General features: G+C 37.0%; 1 protein-coding gene across 12 annotated transcripts in view; it reads right to left on the bottom strand.

Moving 5' to 3' along the window:
• The window catches only part of Oga (O-GlcNAcase), a 338350-nt gene extending 322674 nt beyond the window's left edge, over positions 1-15676 (bottom strand). For 5 of the 12 annotated variants that reach the window (XM_089239539.1, XM_089239538.1, XM_089239540.1 and 2 more), the window contains exon 1: positions 15524-15676. In XM_089239539.1, coding sequence (XP_089095665.1) covers positions 15524-15608 — 85 coding nt within the window. In that variant the 5' untranslated portion in view covers positions 15609-15676. The remainder of the gene's footprint in view (positions 1-15523) is intronic. The other 7 variants (XM_089239542.1, XM_089239543.1, XM_089239547.1 and 4 more) reach the window with 5 other exon arrangements.
• Positions 15677-17259: the final 1583 nt, after the last annotated feature.

Raw genomic sequence — 17259 nt, 5'->3', positions numbered from 1 at the left:
CGGTCTGCCTTGAAACTGGGGTACCCGTGGCTGCAGGTAGCTGACGAGACAGGTCGGATGCTGTGCTCCGTCTGTTTCTTTTGGCAGTTACTGCCAAATACCGGTCTTCACTCGGCGTTGTAACTCGGGGGCGACCTGTACTGTAACGTCTACTGACATTTCCGTTATATTGGAATCGTTGCCAAAGCCTAGAGATGACACTTTGGGCAATTCCAAGTTCCTCGGATACTTCCATCTGAGTACGCCCACATTCCAGGCGGCCGATAATTCTACCTCGTAAAAAATCATCCACATGCGTCCCCTGTGTCATAACTATTCGCTTATGGCACTGAGCGCCTTACAGAACTCTTGTGAACAATTTTACTTCTTTGCCACCATTCCTTATATACCCCCCTCTTACACTCTCATCATTGTGACGTACTATCGGCATCATCTGGTGGCTTCCTGAAATTTGCATATCATTCTTGCAGATGTGTGTGATAATTCTACAGGTGAAATTTTTACTTTAGATTTCGATTTCCGTGTGATTCTGAATTATCCTTAATTTATGGACATGAGTGTAAATTATCAGGTATTGTTGAAATTGACAATAGCCTATTATATATGTGCTCATGACGAAGATTATTGAATGCTGACTTGATATAGAGGATTACAACAGAAAAAAAATTACTCTTTTCTTTTTGTCGTTTCAATTCTTGCATCATGTTTTCTATTGCTTTGTCTATTTATTTTCCCTTTCTAAATCCAAACTATAGCGGATAGAACCAATTCTGTTTAAGAAATAATCCATTCTATTCATGAGTATGCGTTCAAATATTTTCCCAACATTCAATATTAATGTTATGGGTCTGTAAGAGTCAAGGTCTTCAGGCTTCCTCCCTTGTTTCAGGAATAATAGCATGCCATTTTTGAAATGTCCCGGAAAGGTTCCAATGTCCAGGCATTTATTGAACAAGATATAGAATAGAGAAGGGAACCTAAAATGGAGTTTTTTGATGGTTCTGTTACAAATTCCATCCATATCTGGTGCTTTTCTATTGTTTAACTTGTTAATGATTCTTGTTATCTCCACGTGTGTGATAGTCCTATCTCTTGTTTGCAGTGGAATGTCAGGGGATTGGAGATCGGTGTTATGGATTGGGATCTGGATAAATAAGATTTAATTGACGTTCAGCTGCTTGCACAATATCTATTTTTTGGTTATCTTGCAAATGAAGGAGCTGCAGTGGGAAATATTTGTTGCTCTTTGTTGTTTTAAAGCAATTTCCGTAAGGTTCTTTCATTCGGCTGCAATATTCATACCATTGTTCTTTTCTTAATACCTCTAATTAGTTTCTCGAAAATAGCATGCTTGTTAAATTCTAGTATATATCTTGGTCTGTCATTATCTTTTACATAATTTACTTTTCTTTTCATTGCATGAAGTTTGCGCTTTTCTTTAGTCAAATGTTCATTCCACCATGATAATTTTGAAATCGTTTTGGGAACTTTTCAAAGTATTACTGCATGCAGTTGTTAAAAGATCTAAGACTTTCTCTACTAAGGTTAGTGATCCTTGATTATCATACGTATCTTGATGTTTCAGCTCATTTAATAAATTGTTTAAGAGGTTCTTGCAGCTCTTTGCAAAGCAACCTTAAATTTCTCTCTGTTACGTGATATCAGGGATAAGATGAAACACTAGGCTAATGCTCTCAGAAATGCTGATTCGAATATACTTGTGTTGGCCCAAGGTGTCCTTCTCACCTATTTTCCACGAGGGAGAAGCCGAAAACGTTGGAGAATTGCAGAAGGAAAGATCAGGCCATCCTTTAGACTTTCAGTGCACATATGTTGGAGTTTGTAGATCTTGATTGAGTAGTACGAGATGATTCTTTTGTAGAAATTGCAAAATTGTTCTTCCTCTGGAATCTTCATCTCTGTAGCCCCATAACGAGTGATGATCATTCAGATCCGATCTAATCAATATAGGTATTTGTTTGTTGCTCTTTATTGTTCTTTCAATTTCACCAATTGTAGAAGATAAGTTTATGTACGGGGAAGAGTATGCCGAGATGATAATGAGGCCACTGTTATTCAGACATACTCTAATAGCTGTGGTGGAAGTTGTATTGGATACTGTGCCCAAAAGCAGAATGTTTTACGATGTTCTGCAACAAGCCCTCAGCTGACTGAAAATGTTCTGCGGTAAAAATTCGCATATACATAATAGCGTTTTTCTACACTATTCTTAAAATTCTTCCAGATTGTTCTGCGACGTACGTCGCCCATTTCGGCACATTCTGCTTTGGGGATATTGTGGATGGATGAATGTTGGAATTTGTACATATTATTGCAGCCTTATTGTTGGTGGATGACCATCTATTCCAGTATGGAGGAAGACCATGCAGTTGTTTGTTCTTGGTGCACAGCTCTTGCAGTATTATGAAATCAATTGCTTCTTTTCTGGTCATTTTTATGAACTTTAGGTAACTTTATGCTACTATGCTAGGTGTCCGGTCCTGGAGCAACCAGTTCCTGGTGTTATTTTAACTACCATTTTCAGATACCCGATGGCAATGTTTTCTGCCAGAGTACGATAATCAGTGATATATCTGCAGCTGTTTTTTTAATGCATACATATATAGATTTTGCAAAATCACTGCTCCTGGTATACAGTATTAACATGACAAACCTCTTCGAAGATCTCAAAAAGTATACACTAGACTCTCACTAATCCGGAACATATGCTACTTATGCTACTGTTTGGGAAGGAAACCAGGGCTGAAAGAATCTATTGTGTGACAATCTTGGGGCATGTAAAAATTTTAAATACCCGACTGTATTTGAATGCAGACTTCTCGAACGGGAGGGGGGGCGGCGTGGGAATCACTGAAGTAGCGTGTATAGAGAACGGGAGCGGGTCTACCTGCACCCTGCCACTTATGTCAATAATGCAATTTTTTTCACTGAACAGGGAAGGGGTGGTCGTCTCCATGCCCCTCTTTCTCTGCCTACATATGTATCCAGTGCTAGTACATAAAATATTGATTCAAGCATGTAAATTTTTGGAAATTTGTCCGGTCCTGGAGCAACCAGTTCCTGGTGTTATTTTAACTACCATTTTCAGATACCCGATGGCAATGTTTTCTGCCAGAGTACGATAATCAGTGATATATCTGCAGCTGTTTTTTTAATGCATACATATATAGATTTTGCAAAATCACTGCTCCTGGTATACAGTATTAACATGACAAACCTCTTCGAAGATCTCAAAAAGTATACACTAGACTCTCACTAATCCGGAACATATAAGACTAGGGTTATGATGAAGTACTGAAATCACTGGATTACCAGAAGGCAGCTGAAAAAAATTAAATGTACTGCAAATTTCTATGCTGATACAAACAAGGTGCGATTTCCACATGGGTGGGTGGATTTGCCCCCAGGTATCATAATTTTAGGGCCCGGAAGTTGAAAGATATATTCATTGACTAATGAAACATCTTTGACCTAAGTTGCAAGAGTCCCATGATTTCTGCTTTCTCTGTGGCTCCTCATATCAAAGTCAGGCCCTGGAGAGGCTGTAACAGGTTTTCCACTTCCAGAAGTCAGCTCGAAAATATCACATTACTGGTCCGGCCAGACTAGTGCATGGCCGGTTTATGGAGGCAACTGTATTACTTAATACTATATAGTAGTAGTTTATATTGCATGAACACAAAGAAAAAATATATATTTAAAAATGTACTAACAAATCGAATATCAAGAAAAAGAAAATATCTAGAAAAAATATTGACCACTTGATCAAAAAATAATTTAGTACTCCACTTTGGGTATGAAGATATGAGTATTGAAGTGGTAGAAAAGAGCAATGATATTATAAAACGAACACAAGCTTCGGGAAGAAGTTATAAGCTTTGCGACAACTGCAGCCCATGTACACCGAAGAGCCAAAAAAAAACTAAACACCTGCCTAATATCGTGTAGGGCCCCCTTCGAGCCAGCAGAAGTGCCACAACACGACGTGGCATGGACTCGACTAATGTCTCAAGTAGTGATGGAGGTAATTTCAGAGGCTAAAGTCAGAAGTGTGTTCCTGGAGCCACTTTGTAACAATTCTGGACGTGTGGGGTGTCGCATTGTCCTGCTGAAATTGTCCAAGTCCGCCGGGGTGCAGGTGATCAGACAGGATGCTTACGTACCTGTCAGAGTCGTATCTACACGTATCAGGGGTCCCATATCACGCCAACTGCACGCGCCCCATACCATCACAGAGCCTCCACCGGCTTGAACAGTCCCCTGTTGACATGTAGGGTCCATGGATTGATGCGGTTGTCTCCATACCCGTACGACTGTTTTTTTTTAATACTTTGATGGTTAAGCCCAGTTAATCAAGGTACTACTGTATAGTAGTAACAGATTTATGAAAAATAATCAGCTATATAAAGGGTGATTATAATTAAAGTTTTGATTCCAAAACTAGGCCTACACAATAAGTACTGGTCAGAATGACATGAAAATTTACATGGATACTCCTGAAGCAATGAAAATTTCTTTCGCCAAAGAAAAGTAAAAAGTACAAAATGTGCAAGTAGATGATACTGTACTTGGCCAGTAGTATAATCTATTTTGTGCAACCACATCATTTCGGCACTTCCACAGCATCAGTGTGTGGACAGAACAACTATCAAGATGCACATTACAATACCAGCAAAGCAGCTGCTAAGACCCATTTTGAAAATAACAGGATGGCACAACACCTGGCCGGCCGTCAGTTCACCTAACCCTTGCAACTTCTGGCTGTGGGGGGGGGGGGTACCTGAAAATGTTATGAACAGTGGTCGGATTGCGAACTTTGGTGAATTGCAAGCTCCAGCGCATCCCCTATATGTTAGAAGTTCCTCAGGAATATTAATGTGGGGGTATGCTTGGTTTAATAAAGGTGAATTGCAAGCGCATCTACATCATGACCATGGCATACTCTGATCAGTTGTTGAACAAGAATTTTTGTGCTTTCACCTTATAGCCAGAACACAGTGGACAACACATTTAACATTTCTTAAGTTGAGTTATTTATTCAATTACTTCACTTTTTTTTGTGATGTTTCCATGAATTATGAAATCGTGCAATGTTATAATTAAGTTATCATTTTGCCATGACTGGCTATCGTTCCTATTCTGCGAGCAAATTTTCCGCGTGTTGGATGATGTCATTAATTTTACATTTTGAAGTATTGTTTTCCCCCTTTACTTAGGCATTACTTCAGGAATATTTCTGGCAATTTAAGTTATTCTGACAATCATTTTTTTTTAGTGTTTTGAAATCAGAACTTTAGTTATAATCACCCTGTATATTGTAAATCATTGCTAATTAATCTGCATTATTTATACTTCATAAAATACATTATATTCACCTAATTTTTATTATAGTTTTTGCAAAATAGCTTCCTAATTAAGCATACTGAAAGTAACTGGAGAAAACATCTTTATATCATATATATATATGATTAATAATAATGATTAACATTAAAAGAATTTTCAAACACAAAGTAATCCATTGAGTTAAGCAAAAAATAATTAAATTGCAAAAGTTGGTTTTGTTAAAATGTAAGAAATATTTATTGATTAATTAATATGGGTTTCAATGATTTTTCAGAAATTTTATTATTGTTTTTAATGTTAATACTATTTAAAACAAAAATCCAGTTTAAACCAAAAAAACTGATTCAAACAAAAAAAAAATTAGTTTGTTTTTTTTTACCAATCCTGGCTATCACATACTACTAGATTGCAGACGCACAAGCAGAGGGTGGCTTGAATCCAAAAAGGTTTAGGAAACACTGCTTCAATCAAATTAGTGTGCACCAGAAATTATCGTATGTGTCCGCACTGCTCATCCTCCAAATCAAAGTGAAAGTGACAGGTGTATGAATCGATTGAAATATTTTTTATGTTTTATTATCTACCGGCTTCCTTTGGAGATACTATTTAAAGGGGAGTCCTGCTCGAAGTTGAAAAACTTAAAAAGTCATTGTGCATAGTATATGTATATTTATTTCCAGTGAAATAAATTCATGTGTGTTTTATAACAAATCAGAGAAGAATGAAAATATGAGTGATGACTGGTACAGACTAGTGCAGGGGGTTCTTAAACCTTTTTCCATCAGTACTTTCCATGGTTAAGCCCAGTTAATCAAGGTTCTACTGTATAGTAGTAACACATTTACGAAAAATAATCAGCTATATACAGGGTGATTATAATTTAAAGTTTTGATTCCAAAACTATACAATAAGAACTACTGGTCAGAATGACTTAGAAATTTGGACGGGTACTTGTGAAGCAATGAAAATTTCTTTGGCAAAAGAAAAAAAGTGCAAAATGTGCAATCAGATGATGCTGTACTTGGCCAGCAGGATAATACTATTTTGTGTAGCCATATCATTTCGGCACTTCAACAACATCAGTGTGTGGATAGCACAAGTTTTATCAAGATCCACATTGCAACACTAGCAAAGCAGCTGCTGAGGAACCATTTTGACAATAACAAGATGATATGACACTTGCCCACCATGATCACTTGATAGGTGAACGCTACTATAACCGTTGCAACTTTCGGCTTTGGGGATATCCCAAATTATGTGCACTGGTGAGATTGCAAACTTTTGTGAATTGAAAGCACATCCACACATCATTACCACAGCATACTCTGATCCGTAGTTGAACAAGCATTTTTACACTTCCACCTCACAACCAGAACACGGTGGACAACATATTTAACATTTCTTGTGTAAGTTGTAACTGTGTTTGTTTAAATGACTTAGTTTTTTTATGTTTCCATGAAGTATGAAATCATGCCATGCTAATTTCATTATCATTTTGCCTTGATTGGCTACCATATCCATTCTATAAGCAAATTTCTCATGTGCTGGATGAATACAGTGTCATCTATTTGACATTTTTAAGTATTCCTCTTCTGCCATATAAAATTCCATTGCCTCAGGATCATTCATGCAAATTTTCAAGTCATTCTGACAGTGGTTTTTATTTTGCAGTATTTTGAAATCGGAACTTTAGTTATAATCACCCTTAATATTGTAAATCATTGCTAATTAAACAAAATATTTCCTTGAGTTGCGCTATAAAATAACTAAATTGCAAAAGCTAGCTTTTATTAAAATGTAAAATATTTATAGATTAATTAATAAGGGAATTGTGTTAATTACATTAATAAACATTTTATTTTAATTATAGAAGTTTGAATGATATTTTAGAAATTTTGTTTTTAATGTAAATGCTATTAAAACAAAAAAAAACGGTTTAAACCAAAAAACAGTTTTTGGTTTTAAAAAAAAAAGTTTTTTTTACCAATCCTGGTTTACTATAATATCACATGTACAGGGGTTCGGTAAAATGGTAACAGATACTATGCCTTTCGTTCCCAACGCTGTTGTAAAACTAGGAAATTTCTATAGAATAATATTTCTTCATATCTACATGATCCACAACTCATGTTACACCAATTGGTGTTGGAGCAATGGACAAAATTTGTGTAAGCTTTTTCCACATGGGACACCAAAGAATGATGATAATAGGAAGTTATATACAACTATGTTGGTGTAGTCAGACAGGAATAGAAAGTGGTTGCCCCGTTTTTTATGACTTTAAGAGGGGGGGGGATGCCATTGATCGCTGTTCAAATGCCAAAAAAAAGTGTTAGGTACGGGCAAGAGACTAATTTTGTTAATGGGGGTCAATACTTCAAATTTGTAAGTGTGGGGGGGGGGAGATAGGTAGCACTTTGGAGGGAATATTTTGTGACAGCCCTACTTTGGAGTGGTCAGTCAATAAAGCTGGAAGGTCGTAGTCACAAATCAACACAGTGAGAGAGAGAGTAATTTCCTTGATATGAATATTGAATAAGAATTATAAACAAAACAAACATATTTTCCTGCATATAATCAGCAGATGGAATAGTCTGCAGTGTGGTGTATCACCCCCATGAGAAAATTTCATAAAGAGTTGGTAAAAAAACCCTAGTGTTTTTGGTTTAAATAGCATTATTAAAAACAATAAAATTTCTGAAAAAACATTCAAACTTCTAATAATTAAAATAAAATGTTTATTAATGTAATTAACCCCCCTATTCCCATATTAATTATTCTACAAATATTTCTTACACAAATCCACTTTTGCAATTTAGTTATTTTTTTGCTTAACTCAATGAATTACTTTGTGTTTGAAAATTATTATTAACCACATAATATAAACTGAAGAGCCAAAAAAACTGGTACAGGCATGCATATGCAAATAAAGAGATATGGAACCAATCAGAGTACGGCGCTGCGGTCGGCAACGGCTATATAACACAACAAGTGTCTGGCATAGTTGTTAGATCGGTCACTGCTGCTACAATGGCAGGTTATCGAGATTTAAATGAGTTTGAACGTGGTGTTATAGTCGGCACACGAGAGATCCATGACAAGCGATAATAGCAGCGCATTAAAGATATTTTGTTTTCGCTGCTCTGCTCGCTTGTGTGTAGCTTCAAGATGGTCTTCGAAGGGCTTGTTTCGCTATTAAAAAGCGGTAATGAGGTCAAAAATGTCACCAGAATCGTTGATGTTAAGTTTTCGACGTACTTCAAAATGGTGTGGACGATCAAATGGAAATAGCAAGTACCGAATAATTTTCATACATTTCCCGTCGAACTTTTTTCGTGCTCACGTGCTTAACAAAAACGAAAATGATTTATATTTTGAGTTTATAATATTTATATTTTGAGTTTTAAGCTAATTTATCGTTCACCGTGTGTGGGAAAATGCATTTGACTATTCTGAATTGAAAATCATGTACGTTTTCTGGGGAAAAATTGGCAAGTTTTATTTATTTTCTGTGTACCGTAAATATTACCATAGTGGAGAAGCTTACCGAATGTTTTTATGCTGAATTTTTGTGTCAATAATTATGTTTCTTATGTAAAAAAAATGAAACCAATAAATATTTATACAAATAAGCTATTCGAACGGGAGGGGGGGTTTCCACTTCTACCCTGCCGCCTAATAATACAAATTTAAACGGTAGAAGGTTTTGATAAACTAAAAAATTTTCTCTATTTTTTACTCATAAATTTAGTAGAAAATATTGATTTTTCGGGAAGTGATCGCACTCAACTGCCGCGGGAAAAGATGTAAGGAGGAAAGCGATCAAAATATGAGGAATATTTCCTTAGTGTAGCGATATTCAAACTATTATTTCTAAACTGTTGTCTGAGCAATGGTTTTTATAATTATGAAAATTTTAGGCATTTTTAATTTAAAATACCATGCCGATTGCAAGTTTCTATTCGATATTCTCTGCTATAGTAAACGCCCCCCCCCCACTACGTGTGCTGTGTTCTTTGCTCACCTCACACAGCTATATATTCTCTCATCTTGCTTCTCTTCTCTCTCATCTTGCTTCTCTTCTCTCTCATTCGTTGCTTTGCTTGCCGCTCCCACTATGTTCTTATAGCCTAAATGATATAAACTGAAGAGCCAAAAAACTGGTACACCTGCCTAATATCGTGTAGGGCCCCCGCGAGCCCGCAGAAGTGCTGCAACACGACGTGGCATGGGCTCAACTAATGTCTGAAGTATGCAAATGCGTATGCAAATAAAGAGATATGGAACCAATCAGAGTACGGTGATGCAGTCGGCAATGCCTATATAACACAACAAGTGTCTGGTACAGTTGTTAGATTGGTTACTGCTGCTACAATGGCAGGTTATTGAGATTTAAGTGAGTTTGAACGTGGTGTTATAGTCGGCGCACGAGAGATGGGACATAGCATCTCCGAGATAGCGATGAAATTTGGATTTTCACGTACGACGATTTCACGAGTGCACCGTGAATATCGGGAATTTGGTAAAAATTTAATCTACGACATCGCTGCGGGTGGAAAAAGATCATGCAAGAACGGGACCAATGACGACTGACAAGAATCATTAAATGTGACAGACGTGCAACCCTTCCGCAAATTGCTGCAGATTTCAATGCTGGGCCATCAACAAGTGACAGCGTGCGAACCATTTAACGATACATCATCGATTTGGGCTTTCGGAGCCGAAGTGTACCCTTGATGACTGCACGACACAAAGCTTTACGCCTCGCCTGGGCCCGACAACACCGACATTGGACTGTTGAGGACTGGAAACACGTTGCCTGGTCTGACGAGTCTTAGTTCCAATTGCTTCGAGCTGATGGACGTGTACGGGTATGGAGACAACCTCATCAATCCATGGACCCTACATGTCAACAGGGGACTGTTCAAGCTGGTGGAGGCTCTGTGATGGTATGGGGCGTGTGCAGTTGGCGTGATATGGGACCCCTGATACGTCTAGATACGACTCTGACAGGTACGTAAGCATCCTGTCTGATCACCTGCACCCCGGCGGACTTGGACAATTTCAGCAGGACAATGCGACACCCCACACGTCCAGAATTGTTACAAAGTGGCTCCAGGAGCACACTTCTGACTTTAGACACTTCCGCTGGCTACCAAAATCCCCAGACATGAACATTATTGAACATATCTGGGATGCCTTGCAACGTGCTGTTCAGAAGAGATCTCCACCTCCTCTTACTCCTACGGATTTATGGACAGCCCTGCAGGATTCATGGTGTCAATTACCTCCAGCACTACTTCAGACATTAGTCGAGTCCATGCCACGTCATGTTGCGGCACTTCTGCGGGCTCGAAGGGACACTACACTATATCAGGCAGGTGTACCAGTTTTTTTGGCTCTTCAGTGTATATAAAGGTTTTTTCTCCAGTTACTTTCAGCATGCTTAATTAGAAAGCGCAGGTGAATATAATGTATTTAATGAAGCATAAATAATTCAGATTAATTAGCAATGATTTACGATATACGGGGTGATTATAACTAAAGTTCTGATTTCAAAACACTTCAAAAAAAGAACCATCGTCAGAATGACTTCAAAATTTAGACGAATATTCCTGAAGCAATGGAATTTTAAATAGCAAAGGGGGAAAAAATATTTAAAAATTTAAAATTAACAACACTTCTCATCCAACACGTGGGAAATTTGCTCGCATAAGTTGTTTGACCAGAGGGCCTTCGGGTAAATGTTGGCAAACCGCACGAAGGCAAAGTCCATATTAGTAAGCATCATAAGCTATCAGTTAAGTGCTAATTAAAAAACACTAGATAATCTTTTAAGAGGAGACTCAAAATTTTGCAGGCACTTTGTTTTTCCTGAAATAGTATCAGGGTCTGTCCAGACATTTTTTGTAGGGTCCTGTTTTTGTGAAAAGGGTCATTTTGTGGAAAATAAGTAATTTTGTGGGGAGCGAAATAATCAAATTAATTAATAACAAAAGAAATGCCAAATTTATGGTTTCATTAATTTGGATTTTGTGAAGGGTCCATTTTTCAGATCATATTTTTGTGAAAAGTCTGGAAAACTGACCCAAATTTGAGTTGGACAGACCTGAGTACACATACGTATCTTCAGTTACTTATAAATTTTCAGATCTGCGTAGACCACCAATGTGTTGTGAGAAATAAAAAAACAAATAGTGCCCAGAATTCTGCTCTAAAAAGCAATGAGTATATATAAGGCCTCAATGTTATTTTATTTCAGAAGTTTCAACGGATTCTCAAAGTGTTTGTCATGGCTTATCTGCAAATTTTTTTTAGGGGCATCACAACGCATTGGTGTACTGATACGTGCTCATTCAGTTCTTTGAAGTTTTTTTTTTTTAATGTTAGGCCAAGGGTTCTCAAAATGTGCGGAGTGGCCCCCCTGGTGCTTCTCCCACCTTTTTCAGGTTAAATGTTGTTCAAAATATTTTGTTAAAAAGCTCCAGGAAGCCGGCGGAGCTCGTAGATAAGCATTGAATAAGGGAAAGGGGCACCTCGAATAGAAAAAGTTTGAGAACCCGTCATAATTTAATCCAGGAAACAATTTCTCAGATTCAGCACACTACTGTATATGCATAATGATGAGACAAACAGTGATTCAAACAAAAGAGAAACTACGCTATGAAAAAAAGACTATTCTGAGAAAGTCGCATATCAACATAAAATTAAACATTATCAGCGTATAGTACAATATATTATTGTACAGATATTTTTTTTAGATGACTGTAATTTCGTCTCTCATTTTCTGCATTTCAGAGAGCTATTGACCCAAGATTATAGGTTTTTATTTCACCTACCTTTAAGAAAAACTTCCAGAACCCCTTTTCTATCTTGGGACTTTTTGGGGCTCAAAGCTCAGAACAGTTTTCTACCTTTACCTAGTCTTTGACACTGCCCCATATGCAATATGCAAGCTAGTAGCTCTTGCGAGGGCACATGCAGATAACGTGGCATTTCTAGACATGCTGAATCTAGCCAAGTCCTATACATAAGGTGGTATTTCTAGGAGCTCAAGCTCTACCTAAGGTGCCCAAAGAAAAGGCAATACTTCTTGAAGCTTGAATCCAAGCCATTATTTCATAGGTTCAGTGGCCTCTTCACAATAGGTTTCCATGCCTAATTTATTCACAAGGCACCTTAGTCAATGCTCTTGGTGGTCCTTCAGAAGAAACTGGGCATTTCGTGAATGCCATATCCTCAAAATTGAGGCACCTATATAAGGTATTTCTAGTAGCTTTACCGGGAACAACTAATAGAGGGGGAGGAGAGTTACAGCAAGAAGAGAGCAAGATTCTGTCCTTTAATAAAGGTGGGATCATAGCCCCCACATACATGGGGCTGATAGGGCACCAGCTCTGGGACCCGGGATGGTTCTCATCATTTTTCGTCTTTTCATGCTACAAATTCACTATAAAAGGACCTGTGAACGTCTGGTCTGGGGGCACACAAAGAACCTGGCCTAGGGCCCTGTTCCAGGATGTGGGGCCATGGGCGAGATAAAAGCTGATTTGAACCTGCTTCCAGATGTGAACAGCTTGAGAGTAATTTTCAAAAATGGTAATGAAAACCTCCACTTTCTTTTTTCTTCTTTTCTTAAAGGACTAGTACAAATCCAATCACCGTGACACTGTAAGAGGTGCATACTATATAAATGGAGATTATTTTCTCATTTTAATCAATGAAGATAGAAAATGAAAAATTCAATTTTTCTTGTAGTTTTTTAAAGATCAAAAGTCATTTAAGAGAGTAAGCGCCAATGTAGGCAAAATTTTGATTGGGGGGAAGAATCGTTCCCTGGCTACGCCACTGAATGAAAGTAAAAGAGCCTAGTTATAAGCTGGTAAATTAACCTTTTTTCAATGAACCATTGGATTGAACATGTTTTTAGAAATGAATTATTAATTTGATTCAAAGGGATACCAGAAAATGATTGTTGGGTGGGGGGGGGGGGGTCTTTAATTTTTTTCCGAGGAGCTTTCACTCAAAAAGGACCCAGATTTTGTCAATAATCTAGGTCTAGGAACCCAGGTAGATTAGAGTACAACAGCACCTTTGACTTATGCAAAAATGTTACTCTTCACTAATGTGAAGATAAATCCAGGTAAGAAAATTCAACTGGCCTTGAGGGAAATCAAACTCATGTCCTCTCACTTGCCAGGTGAGCACTCTAGATTATCCTTTCCTTAAGAGCAGGGTTGGGTTTTTGACATGACAAATGTCAAAAACAGGTTTAAACTGTCAAAAACCTAAATGAATGCTTTTGGATAGTGTTTTGAACACAGTAGGTATATAACATGATTTTTTTCATATTTTTTTTTTTTTTTTTGCATATCCCAATGATTTATTTTTAAGCATTAATTTATTACAATAATTTAAAAAAAATACCAATTATAATAAGCAATTTTGAATTTTTCGACATACAAAGATTCTAGTACAGATGATACATAATTTTATGGTTTATTTTATCTAAACTATTGATTATCTTTGTTCAATTTACTAAGTCAAATAGAGCTGTTTATTCAAAATATGTGTGATAAGGGATAAGAGTTAGGTTTTTGACCTCAGAAACGGTATTGAAACAGTGAAAAACTTATTGTCAATGTTGTCAAATACTTTTTTTTAACCCAATAGATATATTAAATTTAAAAAAAAACACTTTCAGGTAGATTACGTTTTATTTTAATTATGATTATATTTTAAATTATAATTACTGTGAACTAAAATATATACTTAAATATTTTAAATTTTTTGATCTACCCAAAATTTTATTCTATATTAAAAGTTTTTGCGCAGCATCTGCAGCATTAACTTATCTCAATACACTAATTTATTCTCACCTAAAAATTTCTTAGCTTAGGTTGTATAAATTCAGAGTTTTAAAGAGTATCAGTTCAAACCACCAACTTCACAAAAGCCCCCAAACTAGCAAAACACTTAAGATAAAACCAAACTGCTCTTCCAGATTTAGATTTTGACTGATTTTAGTGTTAGTATTTTTATCTGCTTGTGTTTTCTTTCAAGTATTAAGCTAGGTTTTCCTAGGAGCATATTTCTACAGTGTGTGCATCATGAACAATGATTTGTCAAAAAACTTGAATTTTGGGTTTTTAACCAATCAGCGTTTTCACGCTGCACCCGGCGCTGAAATTCTACTCCTAGGAAAACCCAGCTTTACTAGGCCTATCAGAAAAACTCTATTGTGTTTTTATTTCATATTTTATCACTTTGAGGTTAAGGACACTTTGAAGATCTATTATTGACGACTTCAGATTAACTTAGGGTTCCCAAATTTTATAGTTATTGGAAACAAGAATAAAAGAAATTTGTCATTCAATTCCTATTCCATTTTTTATTCAAGAATTCCAGTTGATTGAGAAAAAATTCTAATTCAATTCCTATATGGTCCACTACTGGCACACATAAACCAAGTGTGCATTTTAATTTGTTTTACAAAATTTTGAAGTTCATATTTTGATCTAATACTAATGATGAATAAAAGTTTCGTTAAAAAGTTATAGAAGGATTGCATCAAGTTTCAAATATAAAGAATTTATTGTTCTTAAGTGGCCCACTGGTGCATTCATGTCACATTAAACAGCATAGCAATATTAAAAGTATTTCCATTAAAGCTGGTATTCAGCCACATAAGTGATAAAGGCTTCAAGAGTAACCTTTTTTTAAGGTCACTCTTCTTTCATAGTTTGAAATTTTTTTTTTTTTATTCCCACAGTTTTCCATCAGAGGGGTTTTGCTTTACACATAATATAAAGAAAATGTAGACTTCAAAGTCAGAATGAAACACTTTTAGGACAACAATTTTGTTGCAACAGCAATGAAAACTTTCACAGCTTTGATATGAGGAAATCACAGAAAAACTCTCATAGAACCTTGTTGGAAACCCAGGGTCCGATATGTAGATGGATAATCCAACAAATTTATTAGTAAACAAAGGAAACTGTCATACTGATCAGTGTATACTTTTCAATGAAAAGGAATGGATTCAAACAAAACTAATACTAATAATCTCTCAGCAAGTGGCGTAAAATATTTACGTCAAGATATAATGACATCACAATATAAGTTTGCGTTGATAACGAGAATATATTAGAAATACTACCTTCTACTATCCCACACAAAAAGTTATTCACAGATATTTTTTTGGAATTAACGGCGACATTTTCGTTGGATGAAATTTCTGCCATATCTTCCTCCTTTTGTGGATACGTATACAGAGCCTGACACTTGGTAACAGAGTTGCCAGGTCCTTCAAAAATTCCCAGCCAAAATCCTCTTCAAAAGTAGCCAAAAAGTAGCCCAAAATATTTCAACTCGTGCTGCCATCTATGAAACAACAAGTGAGTTACAGTTTCACGATATTCTAGCCTGAAAAGGTGTGGCTTATGGCTAATGTGACCATACGTCCCGTATTTCCCGGGACAGTCCAACACCCACTAGAAAACATCTCTAGTAGAAAATTCTCTAGTAGGTGTTGGACAGTCCCGGTATTTTCTGTTTTTTTGGCTGTCCCGACTTTTTCGCAAAAGTGTCCCGGTTATTCCCGTATTTTACACGAAGCCAACTTGGATTTTTATTCTTTATTGAAGTCAAAGATTGACATTATTTTTCAACTCATAAATTACGTATTTTACGACAATTACAACTATATATGAGAATACAAGATATACGGAAGACTGGATGTTGTGAAGATATTAAGTATTTGAGATGTTAATTTTTTAAGGAAGGAAAAACTCATCTCTGCCTCTAGCGGGAGTCGAATCCGGGTCCCTCGATTGCCGGACGAGTGCTCTGACCATTAAGCTACAGAGGAGATAGAGATTTCCCTTCGCTAGAGCGTATATATGCCGAACGGAACCGTGCAATGGACGGTGAAACCGATCAGCTAATAGCTCATGGACGACGAGCCACCAGAGGGCTATATATATGACATGAATGTCGTTCTCCACTTGTTAATACAAGATATACGGAAGACTGGATGTTGTGAAGATATATCTTGTATTAACAAGTGGAGAACGACATTCATGTCATATATATGAGAATATTAATCTCCCACATTTGCCTTGAAAGTTTATCTTTCGTGGAATACATTGCAATTCACTGCAATTTGCATCATTTCCCGCCATTGTGATTTTTCCGTAATTTCAACAATATTTGGCAACTTTGTTTGGTTTTGGCGTTGTTTTTGGCGAAAATTGGCGATGTCCCGTATTTTCCCGTATTTGGAAACGCAATGTCCCGTATTTCACTCGAGGAAATATGGTCAGCCGACTTATAGCTCTCTTTTCTTGTTATAGTCACTAACCCCCCACCCCCCCACTTTTCACTTTTTCGTAAAAAATATGTTTTTTTGTTACCGAATATATTGATTTTGAAAATTTGCGAAAGTCAGGGCTACACATTCTCTCTCCTGGAAAAATGGCCCAGAGATGGCCTGGAGTTGCGGCCGTCTTAAAAGCATCATGGGTCCCCCTGGGCAAATTGATTCTACTCAGCCCTCTATCCACACTGCAAATGCCTACTTACCAATTCACATGCTTAATCTCGCAAATCTTAACCATATCTCATTTTTTATCCCCCTCCCCCCCCCCCCGCCGCTCTTCATTCAAGGCCTCCGTGACGTGCCCCCGGGTTGGCCCATGCGTCAAGACGGCACTGCCTCAAATTGTGCATTGGTGTCTACGAAATTTGGTACAATGATTTTAAATATTAGGTATGGGTCCCAGACCTTCACGGTCTAGTAAACAAAAAAAGTTAAGAACTCTTCTGGGTTCCTGGCAGGGTCGTTTTAAGAGCATCATGGGCCCCGAGAGCCAATATTTTTCTGATTTCCTACAT

Source organism: Pholcus phalangioides, unplaced genomic scaffold (genome assembly GCF_987345545.1).
Source record: "Pholcus phalangioides strain wild (caught in Gottingen) unplaced genomic scaffold, Ppha-v1.0 ptg000011l_1, whole genome shotgun sequence".
NCBI lineage: Eukaryota > Metazoa > Arthropoda > Arachnida > Araneae > Pholcidae > Pholcus > Pholcus phalangioides.
This window is presented reverse-complemented; position numbering and strand designations above follow the sequence as displayed.